The 19,349-nt window shown below is 42.1% G+C and overlaps 1 protein-coding gene across 4 annotated transcripts in view; it reads left to right on the top strand.

The window, feature by feature from the left end:
* ARHGAP24 (Rho GTPase activating protein 24) overlaps nt 1-19,349 on the top strand; it is a 193,763-nt gene that overhangs the window by 35,767 nt on the left and 138,647 nt on the right. Inside the window, exon 1 of one of the 4 annotated variants that reach the window (XM_085222543.1) lies at nt 905-1,025. The exons of 1 other annotated variant lie outside the window; for it this stretch is intronic. In XM_085222543.1, coding sequence (XP_085078669.1) covers nt 935-1,025 — 91 coding nt within the window. In that variant the 5' untranslated portion in view covers nt 905-934. Of the gene's footprint in view, nt 1-904; nt 1,026-1,158; nt 1,413-7,964; nt 8,086-19,349 lie in introns of those variants that run through there. 2 more of the 4 variants (XM_085222544.1, XM_085222542.1) reach the window with 2 other exon arrangements.

Raw genomic sequence — 19,349 nt, 5'->3', positions numbered from 1 at the left:
ATTAAGATTTCTCCCCTCTGACTAGCTCTGCAATGTGCACTTCATGAGTTCTATGTTAGTCCTGCCTAACCAGAACACTTAAGAAATGCAAAGATGTTGAGTGAAGCTACAAGTTGTGCTGGAAATTCAGTTGCCAAGAATAGGAGGGATAAAGAGTTGTAATTTCAGCCATCAGATCCACTATGGATAACCAGACACCTCGACACACTTCTATGTTAGAAGCAGAAACCACTCCGTATCAGTGGTATTCGTGTTGCAAAGCTGCAGCTTACTGCATGTTGCAGTATATAAATATATTCATAACTTATTTAAAAACTTCCAAGTCTAGTGAAACTTGGAAAACTGCTTGCCTTCAAAAGGCTGTGACTAATTCCTGTAGTAGCTGGGACTTTTTTTAGTGCTGCTGTGCTGGGGGTGTGAGATTGGAGCTGGGACCAGAAGAATTTTAGGAGGTGAGTAGCAGGAGGGAAGTCTGTGACTTTAGGTCTGTCCACGTGCACAATAGCTGAAATTTGGGTAGAGAATAAAGGCTTTTTCCGTTTCTTCTATAGACTTGTCAGCTCCACTATGCAACCCCCCCACCAACTGTGCCTGCTGTGTGGCTGGCAGTGGGCCAGGCTTTGCCATAGGTGTGCTTAGTATGTTAGACCCCTGCTCAGGCTTGGAGGTGTCGTGCTGTGCTTTTTAAAGGTACTATGATCAGCTAATTCTTTTGAATCAGTCGAGCCTGCATAGAATGCACACTGCTTTGAGTGTACCAGTCCCAAGGAGACCCTTGTTCGGTCTGTGTGGGGCAGAGCTCTTGTTCCATAGCTCAGAGCTGTAGGCTGCTCAGAACAGATGGGTCACAGCCACCGAAGCATGTCTAGCTATCTAGAGGGACTGCACGCAGAAAAACCCTTGGGGTGGGAGAGGAAGAAATTTGCCTAGGGTGATGGCGTTTGGCATCCGCTTGCCGTCTCCTACGCGTGTCACGGGAGACGGAACTGCCTTTGAGCCTGGCTCCGGCGAATTGTGCAGCGGCGGTGAGTAGCTCCGGCCGTGTCCGAGCCCTGCAGGGGATGCTAGCGGTGGGATGCGGCGCGTCCAGCGATGTGCGGGCAGGCGGCTGGCTTCCTCCGGAGCCGCCAATGAAACGTGAAACCCCGGGCTGCGTCTGAGGGCCGGCCCTGGGAGGCTGCTCCAGCCTCTGGGCTGTGCGTGCACGCATCCGCAGCGCGGTCGCTCTTCCCAACTTCTTGGGCCGCTTCCTTAGGGGCGGCCGGAGGGAGCCGTCTTCGAGCGCTGCCGAGAGGGGGAAAGACGAGCAACTTGCGAGTGCGAGCGGGCTAAACCCGGCTGTCACGGCTCCCGAATTTGTCTCGGGGAGCCGCCACGCTTATGGGGGAGAGCATCGACCCTACTTGCGGAAGGTAGGAACCCTCGTGCCGGGCAGATGTGGGGCTCCCGCTAGAAGCGGGGCAGATAGGGCGGCTGTGATTTCCGTCGGGGTGACAAAACGGAGTGGTACAGTGGGCAAACGACTGCTGCCGAGCAGGCAGAGGGGCGGCAGCTGTCGGTGCGTCCTTGGTGGCTCTGCCCTGCCGAGGGGTGCTGCGTTCCGTGCGGCTGTGCGCTGCTCTTCTCAGCCTTCCCATAGACCCGACAGCAGCATGTCTTTCCGTCGGATGGGAGGGATGTGTCTTTCGGGGGGATGCGAGCGAAAGATGTGCAATCCTGCTACTCGTGGGACTCAATATCAGAAGGAGCCCTTTGTGCGTTCTGCCATCCCCGCGCTAATATTAGTCTTTGGATTGGCGATACTCGTCTTAACATCTCTTTTCTTTTTTGTAAATGTCTGTAATAAGCTTTCAGAGATAACAAGCTTGCTGGGACAAACTTACGATGAGCATTTGGACTGTAATCGCCCACGAGTTAGGGAATCTTCAGTAGATTTTAGAGTTACCGAGCAGATTTCTTTTTAAGATCAAGCAGCAGTTTTCTTTTTTTCTTCTAGTTTTGAGATGTGCAGAACACTTGTCTGTTTCCAGTATCGTGCGTGCAGGCTGTCAGATGAGGCGTGGGGGTGTTTTTTCAGCGGCAAATAAACTGCATGTGATGTTAGAAACTTTGCACAACAGAGAACTGGAAATAAGCTGCATGGTCTTTTTTGGGTAGGTGCCCTTGTCTTGTGTAGGTAGAAATAAGAAACGAAATTAATTCCTTGTATGAATATAGAGGCAATGCTCTGAATCTATGTGATATTTATCTGAATTGTGCTGGGAGAAGACAGTAACTCCTATTAAATCAACTGGTATGAAGCCATTAAGTGCTTCAGTGGTGGTGTGGTTCTGTATCTGTATGGTGACACTCTTTCTGTGTATCCAGGGATTAGGTTCCCCTTGGGTGAAGAGTTAAGGGAGTTATCTATGTAAGGTATGAAGCAAAGTGCCAGAATTCCCTCCTCCAGAAAAGCTGGGGAGGGATCGTTCATAAGGACGTGTAGCAACAGGATGAGGGGAAATGGTTTTAAACTGCAAGAGGGTGGATTTAGACTAGATATCAGGAAGAAATTCTTTACTATGAGAGTGGTAAGACACTGGAACAGGTTGCCCAGTGAGGCTGTGGATGGCCCCCTCCCTGGAAGCACTCAAGGCCAGGCTGGATGGGGCTTTGAGCAACCTGGTTTAGAGGGAGGTGCTCCTGCCTATAGCAGGGGGTTAGAACTAGTTGGTCTTAAAGGTCCCTTCCAACTCAAACCATTCTATGAAATCAGCTAAGTGCTGTGCAGAGTTACAGGCAAAGGGAAAAGCAAAGTTTGAACTCCCATTCCCATGAAATTCTTGTGTTGTGGCAGGCTTTGTTGTTGCAAAAAGTATCTTCCACTGTGTGATGCTGTGGGTTGTGTTAAAAATAAATGTGCTTCAAACTTGTGTGTCTTCATGCGTGATGTCTAAAGTCGTCTGCTGCTGCTTTGATTTGCTGCCTTGTTTCCCAGCTGTGTTTTTTCTTTGTTTGGACTTTTCTCTGCTTCTATTCCTTAATGAGATAATTCCAAAGTTAACCCTACTTTAAGTACATGCATGCACACAAAAGGCTAAGTGTGTGAAGGTAGCTTTAACTCCTGGTCCTGAAGATGGGCTTCAGAGAGATAGAAAAGGAGATCACTTCAAGAGAACTGCCTCCCAAGTAATAGGTTGGGCTTCTGATGAGGTTGTGTCTTGAAGTAACAAGAAACAGAAATCCCCTGTGAGCTCTTGGTGCAGCTATAGCACATAGCAGCTCTCAGGACCTCTTCAGCTCCTGTTGCTTGATTCAGTATGTGATTTTTAAAACACACCAGGGAAAAATAGAGTTGTAATTCACAGTGGGTAGCTTGAAGTGATTTGCATCCTATTACACTTAGCTGTCTTCACTGCAGGCTTCTTGGTGTTTATGGTGACCGAATGGCCTTTAGAAATATGCTTTCTTCCTGGAGCTGCTGCTACTTTGTTTTATATATATTAGGTGGGGGAGTGCTTGACCTGAGTTTCTTTCTTAAAAATTCCTGGTGCACATTGTGGCAGTTAAACTGTAGCACTGGGCTGGCATTTGTGAACTCTCCTGTGGGTGAACACACTCTCAGTTAGCTGTTAGACTTGAAGAAAAGTGAAGGATGTATTCTCTTTAAACTGTCAGAATTTTTTTTTTTTTTAGAAGTTGAAAACCCAGTTCCATCCATGTACTCTCCAGTTCTTTATTTCTTGAAATACTTTCCAGTTCTCTGAAACACTCTTAAACATTTGAATATTCTCACTGGAAGCGATACTTCAGGTGCAGTCCTGCTGCAACATGAAGATTTATTGTAACTTTTTCTGTCCTCATTAAATCATCTGGTGGTGATGCTGATGGTTGTGTTGAGCAGACCCTCAGCACTGTTAGCTGTTGTCAGTTCTTTGCCACTCGTGCATCTGTTGAAGAGGAATGCACAGATTGGTGGCTGTCAGCTGCCTTTCCTGTTTGTCTCTAGCAACTTCCCTGCTACTTGTCAGCTGCACAGTTCTTATTTCTACTTCTAAGCCACTGGCTAAGCAGTGAAATAAGTGAGTTCCCCTGAGACTGCAAACCACCTGCACTGAGACAGTGTCTCATTTGCAGTCACGGTCTGCAATTTACCTGTTAACTGTTTGAGCTCGTTCTGTTTGTCCAGCCCAGCTCTGGTTTTGTTAGGCCTTTCTGATCAAAATGCCACTCTTCACCAGGCTGGGGGTATTGAAGGAGCATGATGCTGTTAACTTTAATAAACTTGTTCTGATCACTGCAGTATAGTTTCATTTAGAGGGGCTTCTACATGCTGTGGCCCAACAAGACCAAATTTCAACAACTTGAGTTGAATTCCTTTGGCAGTGTTTATACAGCTTTTTGCGATGAAATGCTTTTCTTTTTTCCTATGTTTAGTTCTGTGCAGTTAAGTGTCATGTCAGTTAAGAAAAGTGCATCTTTAGGAGAGAGGTTTTTTTGTGTCGTTTGCTTCTAAGAATTAACTGGTTAATTCCTGTCCTTTTCCTACCTTTGCTGTCTCTTCTAGAGCAGTTGGGAGTATGACTGGATTGCTGATCTTTGCCTGCCAAATGGAGCAGACGTGAAGTTCTACAGAAGCTAAAAATCTTGATTGGCATCGGGAGGGTGAACAGGCAATTTTATAGAATAATAATCATAAAATCATTAGGGTTGAAAATGTTCATCCAGTCCAACCAAACCCCCAAATCCTCAACATGCCCAGTAACCATGCCCCTCACTGCCACATCTCCAGAGTTCCTGAACATCTCCAGGGATGGTGACTCCACCACCTCCCTGGGCAGTCTGTGCCACTGTCTCACCACTCCTTCTAAAAAGAAATGTTTCCTGATATCCAACCTGAATCTCTCCTGCTGCAACTTAAGGCCATTCCCTCTTGCCCTATTGCTGCTTACCTGAGAGAAGAGGTAACTTTTCTACCAGTACAGGAGCCTTAAGAGGGATATATCTTAAGAGCAGGAGTGGTGGGTTTGCAAGAAATAGGAGGTAGGACTGTGTCCACGTAAGACTTAAAGTATAATTCAGATGCACAAATACTTGCTGGAAAAAGTTGTGGTTAGTAAGGGGAAAACCTAGAGTTTAAGGGGGTAGCTAGTTGAGAGTGACATCCTGTGCTTGTATTAGTTCTGCTTGTTACTGAGAACTAAACTTCAGCCCAAGGTAGCATGCTGGGCTGCAGGGATGATTTTGGCCCATCATAGCTGCTGTTTGTTGTCACAATTGTGTTTTGTTTGAAAGTTCATTAACTGGGAGAAAAATAACCTGATATTTTTGCTGCTTGTTTGAAGAAGCTGAATGATTGCAGCAGACAGCTTGGCATAGACTCTTGCTGTCCTGGATCGCTTGCTGTTCTTCAGTGGGAAATGTGTGGGCATTAGGATGGGTAGGAGCTTTTATTGATTTGAAGCATGTTGAGAAAAAAGTTCATGTAAATCCTTGTACCATAAGGAACTTTGCTTTCTATGATAGTTTCAAGGTGTTTGTCCACATGAAGTCACAGCAAGCAGTGTATTTGTTCTATAACCTTCATGTCTGGGAATTTCCCCTAAGCCTCTGGATGTCCAACTACTCTCTAGGCACACAGACCTGAGTGTGTTGTTTTCTGGTGGCTGTGCGTGGAGCTTTTTGTCTCACGGCCACAACTGAGATCAAAACCCTGTGTCACGTGGATGCGAAGTCACTGTGGTTATCGACTGCAAAGTGTATTGCACAACACAAAACATGAAATCTGGATGCTGGAGAGTAGCTCTGTCTCTGGCAGCTGCAATATTTGTGCAGCTGCTCCCACAGACTTTTCTTCTTTTCCCCTCCTAGTTTCTTTTAAGCATTAAGATAAATAAAGGTGTCAGAAGACCTATTTTGGGACTTGGAGGCAGTGATGCAACTCTTTTTTTTTTTTTTTTTTTTTTTTAAAGGACTGGGAGTTCTTAGGCTTGCAAGTGAAAAACCTGCTTAGGTTCTGCATTTAGTGGAGCTGAAAGGAATCTCCTAGAAAGTGAAATCTGCAAGATGGGGTTGGTGTTACGATGCTCCCTGTAGTATTGGGGACCTTAATCATCAGCACTGCTGGAGCACATGGTGTTTTGAGCTGAATAACTTTGATGTGAAATTTGTCGAGTATAGAAGTGAATGGGAGAAGTCCTGCTCAAGAAGTTGAATTCAATAATAGGTCTGAAGTTTGGCCAAAAATCAAGTTTTGGAAAGAAAAATGTAGTAGCAACACTGCCTTGCAAATTAATAACTGTTGTAAGGCTCAGAACAAATTTTCTTTATTTGTATGGGAAAATACCCTTCAGTATTTGCAGTAAGATAGGTTTACTTGCAGTGCCATTCATTTTATTATTTTTAAAAATAGTAAAAGCACACAATTTTGTTGTATGGCATTCCAAAGACTTGAAAGCTGCATTTAAAACACAGTTTAGGTAAAAGTCAATGAATTCATCTGCAGGTAAGCAATTATTAACGTGGAGAAGGACTTTCAACTGTTATGAAATGTGTCCTCGTTACCACAGGGTTTGAGAGGCTTGAAGCCCAAATTTCTGAAATAATTTAATGCAAGTAATGTCAGCTTGCTTTAGTTTGTAGCAGCTATGGACTTAGATGCTCAACTCTGTTAAAAAAAAAGGGGAAAAAAAAAAAGCAAATGGAGAGTGGTAATCAAAACCATGTGATTTCAAGTGAGTTTAATGGCTCACATGCTTGCACTCTGGGCAGTAGCATGGTTCAGGGGATATAGCTGTAAAATATGAAGCAGACTAGTTTTATACTTGAATGTATTGTTCAGTTGTACTGTCATGGGATGAAGAGTTTCAGGTACAGCACTCAAATGGAATCACTCTATCAATGTGTGAAAAATGGTATTTAAAATAGCACATATTTGTACAAGTAGAGATCAAGGACTTACGCTAGCAGGCTTTCCTAGGGTTTTTCTGACGAAGGACACCTGAATGAACAGCAAGGAGGTTTAAGAAGGCACTGCCACAAGTCATAGCTTCGAATACTGAAAGCTGAAGGCAAAAACCATTTATCTGTTTGTAAGCAAAAGGGACTAGGCGCTTTTAGATTGCTCCATTATCTGTTTAAGCTTGTCTGTATGAAGGAATCAGAACTGGCTTTTATGTAAGCTAGTGAAAGTGGGAAGGCATTGTTAGTTTAGATGGTAATGCAGGAGTAAATGGGTATAGGCTGTCCATGAGTGAACTGGGACGTGAAACAAAGGTTTCTTGCGGTCAGGAATTCCTGACTAGGGACAGTGGGGGGTGCAATGTGGGGAAACATTACTGCAGCTGTTTTGACAGTGCTTTTTCATTCTGGAAGTAACTATGGGGCTGGCTTCAGAAGCTGTGTTTAATGATTTGGAAGGTTGTGCTCTATGTGCATGAACTGATGTGAAAGAGCAGAGTAGTCCCTTACTGCGGGAATACTTCATATGTGTTACGTGATGTGCCAGGATGAAAATACAACCAGCAGCAAACCCTCATCTTGCTTGTGGCAAGACTTTTTTCATTATTTTCCCTTTGAGGGGTCTGTTCTGTAGCAAGTCAACCATGAGTTTGCATCTGGGAAACCTGACTAATTCTGAAGAATTTACAATATCCCAACATTGATGTTGCAAGCAATTCTGCTTGCTTGCTGTGACAGTTCAACTCTGGTCTGGTCAGCTGTTACTTAGGATTTACTACATGCAGCATCAGCTGTGGTGCTGCCCTTTGCTGTGCAGGACTCACGCAGGGAAGGGACTAAAGCAGGCAGTTGTGTGTGCGCCACATGGCACGTTCAGTGTCAAGACCATTTATCACATAACGAGATTAAGCTTTCACGCAGCAGAGCTGTACAATGCAGGATCGCAGCACCCGATACCTGCCCTTGGCAACTGGAGAACTGCAGAACAGGAGTTTAGCATCAGGGTGATCCTCTGCTAGCATCAGGAGAAAGAATTCTAAATGCCGAGGCTCCCGTCAGATGTCTGTACCTTATTTGATGTTGTCACTCCTGGGACACTGCTTCGGAGGTATTCATCGCCCGGTGTGAGCAGAAAGGCTTTGAGACGTGAGTTTTTTTTCTTTTCTTCCTTTTCTTAGGGAGTAATAGAAAATGGTGTCATTTCTAGCCACAAGGACACGTTCATTACTGTTGCTCCGTAAGTGTCCAGTATGTAGTGATGAAATAGTGTACAATACCTAATGGAAATAGCCAGTAAAGGAAATGATTTCTAGTTTGTGCTATTATACCAAGAACTGAATGAGTCCAGGGCAAGGAAACAATAATGAAAAGGTCATGCTGCTACAGTGGTAGGAGGAAAACTGGAAGAACGGGCTGCGAGCAGTGGTGCTGAGGGATATGAGCAAGCCTGAGTGGCATTTCAGCTGCTTTTCTGAGGATCTGAAAAATGGGCAGGTGTCAGAGAGGCACTGCTGTGCACAGGTAGGGCAAGCAGTGAACCAATCTGATTGTGCTTACAGGCTGATAGTACTGCTGGACTGTAGGCAGAGCAATTGGGTTGTGCTGATACATGCAGAAGTTGAGGTTTGAGAATTTCTTAGCTGAAACGTGTCCTGTGAGATCTGGTAGCTCTGCTCACCTTTGTGGTAGTGCAGGATGTAATTAAGAAGCAGAATTCTCTTGGGTTTTCAGCTCTGTGTCCTGGCCAGGCTTACGGCGCTCAACATGGATGAAATGAGACTTTGCCTTTGGTCTGTCATACCTCTCCCTCATGAAGGTACTTGAAGTTTGGCAATACTTCTCCTCTTATGCCAGAAATTACACAACATATCTTTGTACAGTGTGGCTTTTGGGGTAGAGTAGAGGCTAAGTGTGATATTTGTGATAACATCTTATTGTGGAGCGGTTTGATTTCATTTATTTGAATTTTTTTGTACTTCTTGTTGGAAAAGTCCAGCATGTTAAAAGTTTCATTTGTTATGAACCTTGGAGGTGTCACATGATAGACTGCTCTGTCTGACAGACCAGTGAGCTGTTCAGTTTCTTCTGCCATGTTGCCTTAAATAGCATTCTAATGTGAATATGAAGTTGCATACCTTACTGATTCATGGCCTCATTGCTCCTTTCATCCCTAGCTGGGGGTCAGATGTTCCTTGTGAGGTATGGTTTGTGTGCATCTTAGTTAATGTAGCCTTGAAGTACTCAAAGCGCTGTGATAATTCCCATTAAATGTAAATCTTTGTATCCCAAAGAACTTGTATTTGCATGCTACCAAACTCTATGAAGTCCTGTAGTATTCTGTAGTATGCCTGGCACACACCGCCTCTTCATCTTGAGAGACAATTTGTTGTCCACTGTTGTTTTTTTAAGCAATTAAGTCTGGGATGAATGGGTAGATGAGATAGGGTAAAAGAAAAACAGTACAATTTTGCTTCAAGAATGGTCCCTTTTGGTCTATTTTAACTGTGGCATACTCACAGAATAAAACCGGGATATGTTAACTACATCTTCTGATGAAGGAATTTTTAGGCTAGTCAGGCAATTACCGTATAAGTTTAGTTGGTTTGGGATTCCCAGCAAGAATTACTTTTTTGACTATCAGTTAAACCTCCTCGCCTGATACGGTAGAACTTTAGGATGCTGTAGGTGAAGTTGTACTGTCTGCTGTTCCTCTCCTGCCTATGTGGAAATTATGCTGTTCAGAAATTATGACATGCAGCTAGAGTTGAAAGGCCTGCATTTACCCACCCAGTGCTCTTGAGGGTAGGTCAGTAGGTAAGATAGAGTAGGTTTTGGTTTATGTCAGTACGTAAGGTTGTTATCACTTGTGATCCACCTTCTCATGATTTCAGGGAATGGAGTGTTGCACACACTTGCGAGTAACTGATGGTATTGTGGAATTGCCTAGAAGGATGGAAGCCAAATAGCAAGCATGTCTAAAACCCTTCTTTGAGGAAATCCTGACAGCTTCAGCCAGCACTTCTTGAATGCTGGCTGTGGTATAACAGTGCAGGTAAAAGAATTTGTGCAGACTAAAAGGTGTTAGCTCAGAAACTGAGTTGTCACAAGGTCCTTTTTAGGTCAGTGTGAAGTTCATGGGTAGGCTTAAACACAGGATGTAGAGGAGCTCAAAAACAAGTTGAGAGTGCTTCTGGGCACCTGGGAAATATAGTTTGCTGTGGGTTTTAGAAGCAGGCAGGAGCACAGTTTCTTTGGCATCTAGTGTGGAGGACTAACAATGACAGGTGGAAGTCTTATCACAAAACTGAAAAGATGACTTATTGGAAAAAAGAAATAAATTAGTGCCAAATAGGCTTGTTAAACAAGCTTTCTGGATGTATTTAAAAGCCAGAAGACTTGAATGGCTCTCCTAGCCTGGATGCCTTGACACATCACTTGGAAACTGATAGGAGCAAACTGCCTGCTCTGGAACTCACAGCAGAACAAAAAGATGATGTGTTTTGGCTAATTTGTCATTTGTATGATTTTTCAAGGCTCTTAAGATAGGAAAAAGTAAAATACCGTGGAAATCATGACATGATCCTGCTATTTCTTCCCCTTTTAACTAGCCTATTAAAATTTTATAGAGCTCTTTAGAGAGTATCTTTAAACTGCAACTTGTGATATTTTTGGTGGTGCTGAAAGATCTCTCAAGAAAGGGACTGTGTTTTGGCTTAAAACTGATATGAGAAGGAATTGGTTCTGCCCAGGTTTCTGTCAGAAGGGTATTGGTTTCCAGCAGAATGGAGGGCAATTATTCCCTGTCCTGGGACAGCAGCATGCATGAAGGGGCTTGGCAATCCATTGTAATGTTAGGATGACTGGTTGGTTTAGCTGTGAGTTTTTTGAAGCAGGAAATGGATGTGGAGGATTTGGAAAAGTTTCATGAGATAGCCTCCTGAGTAGTCTTGTGGCCTCTGAAGTTGCAGTGGACAGTAAAAAGTGAGGGGGAGAAGCCTCAGTCTTACCACAGAGGTTAGTATTGAATTCACTTGTTAAACAGGTTTTTCTCAGTCAAGGAGCCCACCAAAAGGGAACAGTGACTTTTTTTTTCCTGCACTTGTTTTTGTTTGTTTGTGGAAAAGTCAGAGCTACTTTGGCTTGGAGACCCTGAAGCTGTTGCCCAGGGCCTGTTGCTATTCAGTTTCTGCTGGTAGCATCTAGGCTTAACTTTTGCCTTGCGAGTTTTTTACTACTTTATTTACGTTTTTGCAGCTAACAAATGGAATCTTCAGATATCAGCTTGATGTATGATGCTGTGTTGCTGTGTGTTTAGCAACAGGTACTTCTTGATAGTTTCTAGAAATGTTCTTCTCTATAGCCTTAGCATTTTTGTGCCCATGTATTTTCTGTCACCTTCTGGTCTGCCCCATGTTGCTGAGAAAACCCCATGGATTTGCCCTGGTTGGAACGAGATCATAAAACCATAGAATGGCCTGGGTTGAAAAGGACCACAATGATCATCTAGTTTCAACCGCCTGCTATATATGCAGGGTTGCCAACCACTAGACTAGGCTGCCCAGAGCCACATCCAGCCTGGCCTGGAGCAGAAGTAATTGGGTGTGATGTACAGAGTAGGGATCTACCAACTTGGCCATTGCGAATTGGCTGTGGGATGTGAGAGAAGTGTTACAGGAAGAACAGGGTGTTGAATCACTGCCTCTTGGAGCAGTGCTGCTGAACTGTGTTTAGACATACCTTATTCTGTGTCTGTACAGATGAGATGTGTAAATAGAATGATGTCATCGGCAGGGCGAGGGGAAAAATAAGTCTGTGTGGAAGAAAAATGAGTAATTGCCATGGTTCTCTAGGCTTTCAAACCCCTTCAGTTTGCCCAAGCTGCACGTCTTCAGTGTGTTTGCTTGTTGCTAATAGCCATGCTTCGTCGTTGGGCAGCACAAATGTCCGTATCTGTGCAGCTGTTCAACTTTGTAAGGCATCTGTGGGAAGGAGGTGATAAATGTGAACAATCTGCAAGTGAATGATTGCAGGAAAAATAATTCTATCAGTCAGGGAACAGACATGGGATCATGTTATTGATCACAAACATCAAGTACAAGCAAGAGCAACTCTAGATTTTTATCTGACTGCCGAATTCATGAAAACTTTGAATAGCTCAGGGTGGCACTTCACAAAAATGCTGTGTTGGGTGGGGGAACAAAGAAGTGAAATGAATTAAGTGATTACAGATGTTCCCTGCTGCAGTGCCTTGTGAATCGTCTTCAGTGTAATGGCAAGCTGCTGAACTTGAAGCTGCCAGCTCTTCTGAGCTATGCCTAAAATGAAATCCTCTTTTTAGTGGGTAGTCCTTAATTTCCTATTCTCGTTTTGTGTATGTTGCAACATTTTAAAAGGCATACAAATAGGCTTAAGCATAGCAAGTTGTGAAATATGTTGTGAATGTCTCACTCCTTATTCAGTAGTAATTAGAGCTAAGGTCTACAGGATAACTTTTTGCTTTTTTTGCATAGTTATGCTAGTGCTGCTGTTGTTTTCTACAGCTAATACAGAGAAGCTGTTCTTCAGAAATGTTTTATTGTTGCGATACAATAAACTTTTGCAAGCTTTTGTGATGGCTAAATATGAATGCTATAAGAGCTAATTTCTCATTCTTCTGGAGAGCCAGATTTTCATTTGCTCTTCTGTGGCTGTGCAGGGTTAGCAAATTTTGAGTAAATGAGTAGAAAGTTATTTTGTGATACCAGAAGGCAAAGAAGTTTCCAAGTGTACATGTCTTCAAAAACTACGTACAAGTTGGTGCTCACTACAGCCCCTCCCTACAGTGGGCCAGAATAAATTATGTTTGTACGTATTCGGGGAGCATACCTGTGCATCAATAGGTGTTTGGGATGAGCTCCATGATCAACTGCACTTTGCTGGAACTGTTGAACATCCCTTCCCCTCACAGCAGCTCTTAGCATGGGACTTGGAGCACTTGCCCCAGTTGTGGCTGGTGATATCTTGGCAGCTTGCTTGTGGCAGGGATTGGGTTCAGTGCTCAAAGATGTTTTAACCTGTGCAGGTTTGCCATCGTCTTTGTACAAAACATTGTACAAATAATTTTGACTTGTTTTTTTTCTTATCTAGGCCATAGAAATAATTAGCAGTGAGGAGTACTAAAATGCTTTAACCTGAACTGCTGTGTAACACTGGAACCACATTTAAAATTGTGATCTTGATGAGAAACCATGCAAATCTCAAACCTCTGGGAAACTTAAACAATTGGCTGTAGCAATACTAGGAGATTGTTTGGTAAACAGTAAAAGAATCCTATTTGTAGAATATATGTGTTTACATATGGGATCGTCACAAAAGCTTTGGGTTTATGGTATTGTAGTTGTCAGGATCATCAAGTTGTGTGAATACGAGCATTTTTTTTTTCTTAGTCTCTACATGGGTGAAGGTGGAGCATGGAAAAAGTAACCGCACTTGTGCCCACGATGCCTGTGTTTCTTGCTCTGAAGCAGTGGAGAGATGCAGGAGGGCTTTTGCTGAGACATGGAGCATGGTTTTTATTTCCGCTACCTGAAAGAGGCAGCGTTTGCTTGCTCGCACATGCTGTGGGAAGATGACTCCACTGATTTATACAGCTGCCAATAGACATGGCTGATGTACTTCATGAACCACTGCCTTTCCTGCCTCAGTGCATCAATGTTTGTCATCTTTCCCTTTAAGTTGTTTTCTTCTTGCTATTTGCACCCTCCAAACATCTGTGGAATGTTTTGTCTTCTTTTCTTGGCTGTCACGGTATCAGTACAACCAAATACTCATCTTCATTCCTCTGCTCTGAGTGCCTTCCAAGCTGTCTCTGTCTCCAGTGAGAAAAATCAAACACCCAAAATAAGCTGCTAATATGTTGGTATGATTTATTATTTTTCAGATTTAATTGGAAAGAAAGTTTGGAAATAATTTGTTACACATTACTGCTGTTAGGAAACAGTAATGGAGAGAGATCTATGTACACTTTATATTCCTTTCAGACTATTTTAATTAGAGAAGACAAAATGCGTTTTCAAAATGTGGATTTCTTGCAAGAAATAGGCTGAAATAAATGTATCCTTTGTTCTTTTGCTATCAAAAGTGATTCCTGTGCTTCTCTTGAGAATCAAATAATCTTTTACATCTTGAAGTTACAATGCAATCCAAGAGCGACCATTTCCTTAGGATCGAAAGGAAAACTCTGGAGTAGCTTGGACTAAGTCTGAGTTGTGTAAAATCTTTCATCGCTTCCAAATGACCATATTCTTTAGGGATGCCAAAACAGCTTGTGAAGGCTTTGCTTTGCAGACTGAAGCTTTAAATGTTTGCATGGAATAACCTTCATTGCAGGGTTGCTTGAGTGAAAATTGGGGTCCTGAGGTGCATTCTGGATGGACGCTTCTCCAAATCCAGATATGAGATCTCTGCTGGGGTACCCCAGGCTCTGCAGCAGTCTCTCAGGAGGTGTTATACTGCTGTGAGAGCTGCTTGTGCCCTTCCTTCTTCTGCACAAGTATAACTGTACATCGAACTGCATGGAAGGTATTAGAGCAGCTTTGTTTTGGAATAATGTATTGAAATCTATTCCTTTTAAAACATTTTTCATCTTGTGCTATGCTGTTCATCATGTTTTTCACCAGGAAAAGCTTGCCCGTTCTTCTGGGGTATTTTGTATTTCTGAACTGTAATTCAAAAAACTCAGGATTAGGTTTTAGCACATACAATACACATTTGCCAGATAGAAGAATGGAAAGTCATGTTGAAAATATGTTGCTTTCATAACATCCAGATGTGTCTAGATTTCCTTTTGTCTGTCCACTGTGGTGACATCTTCTCAGTTTCCTTCTATTTCTCTTTTGCTTTGTGTGGTTTTCAATTGAGTAATAAAAGGGATAAACTGTGATTTAGTCCTTCATATTAAGTGTGACACGGGTACAGGGTCAGATTTCTGCCTCCGTGTACCAAATATAAGGGTAGTGTTCTGTCTGCATAGAAGATGCATTATTGAAACTGTTTGCCACCATTTAATGCTGTTGGTTTCCTAATTCTAGGAGCTGTGCAATATTGCTTTGGGTGTTGTATGCAATGGGGCTGGTCAACCACTTTCTTGAAGACCCACCAGAAAATGCTCATTTGTGTAATTGTGACTGTTACTGGGATAAATATATTTAGTTTTAAACTAGAATGAAGTTGCTTGTTTTTCAGTATGTATTGTAAAACAGTATCTAATGTAAGTAATAATACTCTGTATTGAATTTTCATGTAGTAGAATGTTTCTTAAATCATCGGTTTTAATGAAAAGCCAGACTTGAAATCAAATTTGAAAAGAGATGATATTCAGAAAGGTATGGGGTTTGGAATGTGAAGCTGAAACTTCGGTATGGATTGGAGTATGATCATAATTGTGCTTTAACAACCTTAAAATGATGCTATTCATCTTCTCAAACTGTTATGTGTAGTTGAGCTTATACATGAATTTGACAGTAAATCACACAAAGATTTATTGCCAAGTATCAGCATCAAGTAATCAACATGATAAATATCTACTTTGCTTATATTGTGACTCGTTTAAAATCATGTGTAAAAATTGCCTCTATAATACTATGAAAGAGCTATCTTTTTCTTTTTCCTACTGCTGTCTCATTCTCTTCTAGGCTGAAAGAGCTGGCTGTGATGTTTTCTCTGTTTTGAGTCACCTCTTGTGATTTGTGTGATGATGCGCTGGTGGTAGACTCTGGATGTGTAGGGTCAATTTTAGTTTGGTTGTTAGACTCATTTTGTCCTCCTGGCAAAAGTAGATCTCTTCAGAGAGGACTTGATTCTTGTTCTGTGATGGATTCCGGGTTGAACAGATGATGACCAGGCTCTAAAATTGATGTGTGTGTTTTGTTCCTCAGTTCCTTTGTTGTATTCATGGTTCTATCTTGCAGAATTTGTTATCTGCAGCAAACATCACAGGGAAAGTTAAGTGTTTCTCTTAAGTACCTTTTTCAGACTCCTACTAAATGATTCATAAGTGTTTAAAGGTTGGAAAAACAATTTAAAACAGGGAGAGGCTGTATATCTTTGTGTTCACTTTTGTCCCGTGCCTGATTTTTTCAGTGACAAGTCCATTGAAAAATTCTCTGATGTTGACCCACTTACTGCATCTGCTGCTTCAAAAATCTGTGCAACTGTGACAGTGGTAATACTGTCTATATTGCTATAGGGTTGCAAATCAAAATGCCCTCTGGGGATAGCAGACAAATCTTAGATTGTGAGACAGGTTCATTCTTAGCTCATTTAGTGACTTCCTTGAGAAAAACAATCCATTTTAGTGTGGGCTGGAGTACTCTATTACACTGTCCTTCATGGTGCCAGTTCTATGTCTTAACCTGATAGCTGAAAGGTAGCTGTTTGTCCGTAGGTGAAAATTCCATCTGTGGTAAGACTACTGAGAAGTGCACTTTGAAAACTGCTTGTAGAAACTCAATTTAGAGCACTCTTCTCCCTCCAGCACAAAAGATTTAAACTTTGTGTGCAAAGGACCTTGTAGACAAGCCATCTGCTTACAGTGTGTGTTTTTTAATGGTATGTGCACCAGCAGTACTAGAATAGGAAAACTTTGCTAACACCCAACATCTTTGGTGTATATATGCATGTGTGTGTATGTATATACATACACATAGAGAAATCATGTCATTGTGTGAAGAGCTCTGCATGGCTAGCTCAATAACCCTCTGGCCTAGTCCTATTCATCATACTCTGGTCAATAGTCCTAGTGAAGTATTTAATACTATTTCAACACCAAAGTTTTTGGTTGCATGGAAATCCTGTGGTAAATCATTTATCTTTAAGTCCATTCACAAATCTTCTGTGACTCTCGAGCCAGAAATGGGTGCTCCTTTGAGAATGTTTCAGGCATTTCCTGCAAAACACCATCCTGTTGTGTTCATAGGAAATTTTGAAACATGCAGAAAGTAGCAGAGAAAGATATCACATGCAGAATTTCCATTTTACTTTGGAAGATCCCAAGTGTTGAAGCTGCTGACTGCAGCAATCAGAAGTTATATAGCAATGTATGTGCAGAATTCATGTTTCTATGCTGTGATTATTCAAATAATTAAATGAGCAAAGATCATAAACTGGTGGCAGAGATGGAGGAATGCAAGAGCTTGGGTCTTCAGTTGCTGTTGGTTGAGTATCTTGTAGTCCTTGGTGTGTCTTTAGAGTGTTGGGAAAGTGATGGATATGGCCCTTTGGTCTTGAGTTTCCTGGAGCTGACAGCACTTAGGTGTACATTCTTTCCCTTTTTGCCTAACTTCCTCTCTTTGAAGTAGAGATCAGGCTTCCATTGAAAGCAGAAGTTGTCCAGATACATGACACACAGACATCTGACTTTGAGGGCACTTGAAAGGTTTCTATTACTTTCTTTTAACAGTCTCATAATATCATCCTAAATCACAGTACAGAGTGAAAGCACAGTAGTAGCCTTCTAGATGTCTTTTGTGCTGTAGAAAGCTTAGTGCTTTACGTACAGGATCTCTCAAGGCCCAGCTGAGATTTCAGCTGCGTTGTCTTCCATATGTTTGGAAAAAAATCTCCATCATCTGTGTCTAATTTAGTAGAGAGCTGGAATGCCGGAAACATATTTTCATTCCTGATGAAATATAGCTGCATGTTCACTGCAAATGAAAGCATTGCATTGGAGTTGTTCCTCTGTGTGCACAACAGAGGGTTTCCACACTGTAGCTTCTTTTATCTATTTATATGTTATGATCCTCATCTCTGCACCATGGGCTGAGCCTCGGGGTGCAGTGGGCTGATATCAGAGCTACTAGTTGTGGTTTTACTCAGCCTATGTAGTGTGGAGGAGCTCACTATTGCCCTGCCCCTGCTCTCTCTGTATGCACCTGCATGATGACCTGATGTCCATGATCTCATGTCCAGTGAAAAAGCATGTGATAGAGTTTGATATCTTTATATTGTGTGTTTGGACTCTTAGGCTGGCCTTGGAGTAGATTAGAATCGTAAATCATAGAATCACAGAATGGCCTGGGTTGAAAAGGACCACAATGATCATCTAGTTTCAACTCCCTGTTATGTACAGGGTCACCAACCACCAGACCAGGCTGCCCAGAGTCACGTCCAGCCTAGCAGCCTAGATGATACAGCTGTGTTAGAATCCTAGTCACAAATAGCAATTCAGTTAATTTCATTGTCATTTCACTGAAGCATGTGGCAAATTTCACTATTCTAAGAGGCAAACTTCTCCAACAAGAACTTTTAAGATTTCAGAAGAGTTGGTGCTGCTAAGCATTGCTGTGATTTTGACAATTTTTGCATTTTTCCAGATATCTACCAGTTTATTGCCAGGGAGGCTGAATGCAGTCAACAAAAGTCTAACATCTGTCAGCTATGCTTGACTGTTTCTCAGCTTGCTGAGTCTGGATTTTTTTATGTCTAAAGCTATTTTTGAAACTTTGAGAACTTTCTAGGTACTTGAATGTTTTGTTAAGAAATGCAGTGTCTAGGATGTGTACCGGTAATCTTATGTCTTCAAAGAGACAAGACTGTAAAGTAACAAAAATAGAAAAGTGAAGAAGTAAAGGACGCCTGTTCTGCAGCTTCACAAGTCAAGTACCAGTGTCTATTTTTCTGGAAAATGCAGTTGTTCCAATTTTTTCCAGTGTTTTCACCAGTTGGTCTAGCTTCAGAAAAAGTCAGCTTACATTTTTGCATTCATGAAAGACTAAGTACAGTCTTGAACCACTATGTCTATTGGGAGATACACTGAAAAATCTTACTCAAGCTTGTATCTATTCTGATAAAACTTGGTTTTTAAAGTTAAGTAAGATGCAATTCAAGCTGGTATAATCAAGACAATTTTCATAAACAGAATTGTCTTCTACAGACTTGCTACCAGGATATTTTACTTTCTAACTTGGAGGAACAGCAGAATGAAAAATAAGTATTCAGAGGATAAAAAATGGTAGCAAACAATCTGTTATCAGTGAGACTGTATTGCTTTGTAATACGTAGTATTTTTTTCATTAGTGTAAGTTTTCAGTGAAGTATAAGATGCATTCCAGACACTCAGTACTTGAAGCTATTGCTAGTCTGGAGAGTTTAGGACCCCCTGAAATGTGTGTGCCCACATGTGCACAATTGGTGTGCCTTCCCTCCTTCCTTCTCTGGTGTTCTCTCTGAAATCATGAGCTTACCACAATCCAGTGCCTGCAGAGTGCTGCTCAGGATGAAGGTTTTTGAGTTAAAATCCCTTACACTGGCATTTCTGCTTTCTGTTCTAAAGGCTGGTTATACAGTTCTGTGGGAAAACTTGCACATAACATACAGTTTTAAAGTAGAGGAAGTCAAACCTGAAACTTTCACCCAACTCTACTGCACTAGAT

Source organism: Meleagris gallopavo, chromosome 4 (genome assembly GCF_905368555.1).
Source record: "Meleagris gallopavo chromosome 4, MGAL_WU_HG_1.1, whole genome shotgun sequence".
Lineage (NCBI taxonomy): Eukaryota > Metazoa > Chordata > Aves > Galliformes > Phasianidae > Meleagris > Meleagris gallopavo.
The sequence above is the reverse complement of the archived record's forward strand: the minus strand, read 5'-3'. Positions and strand labels throughout refer to the sequence as shown.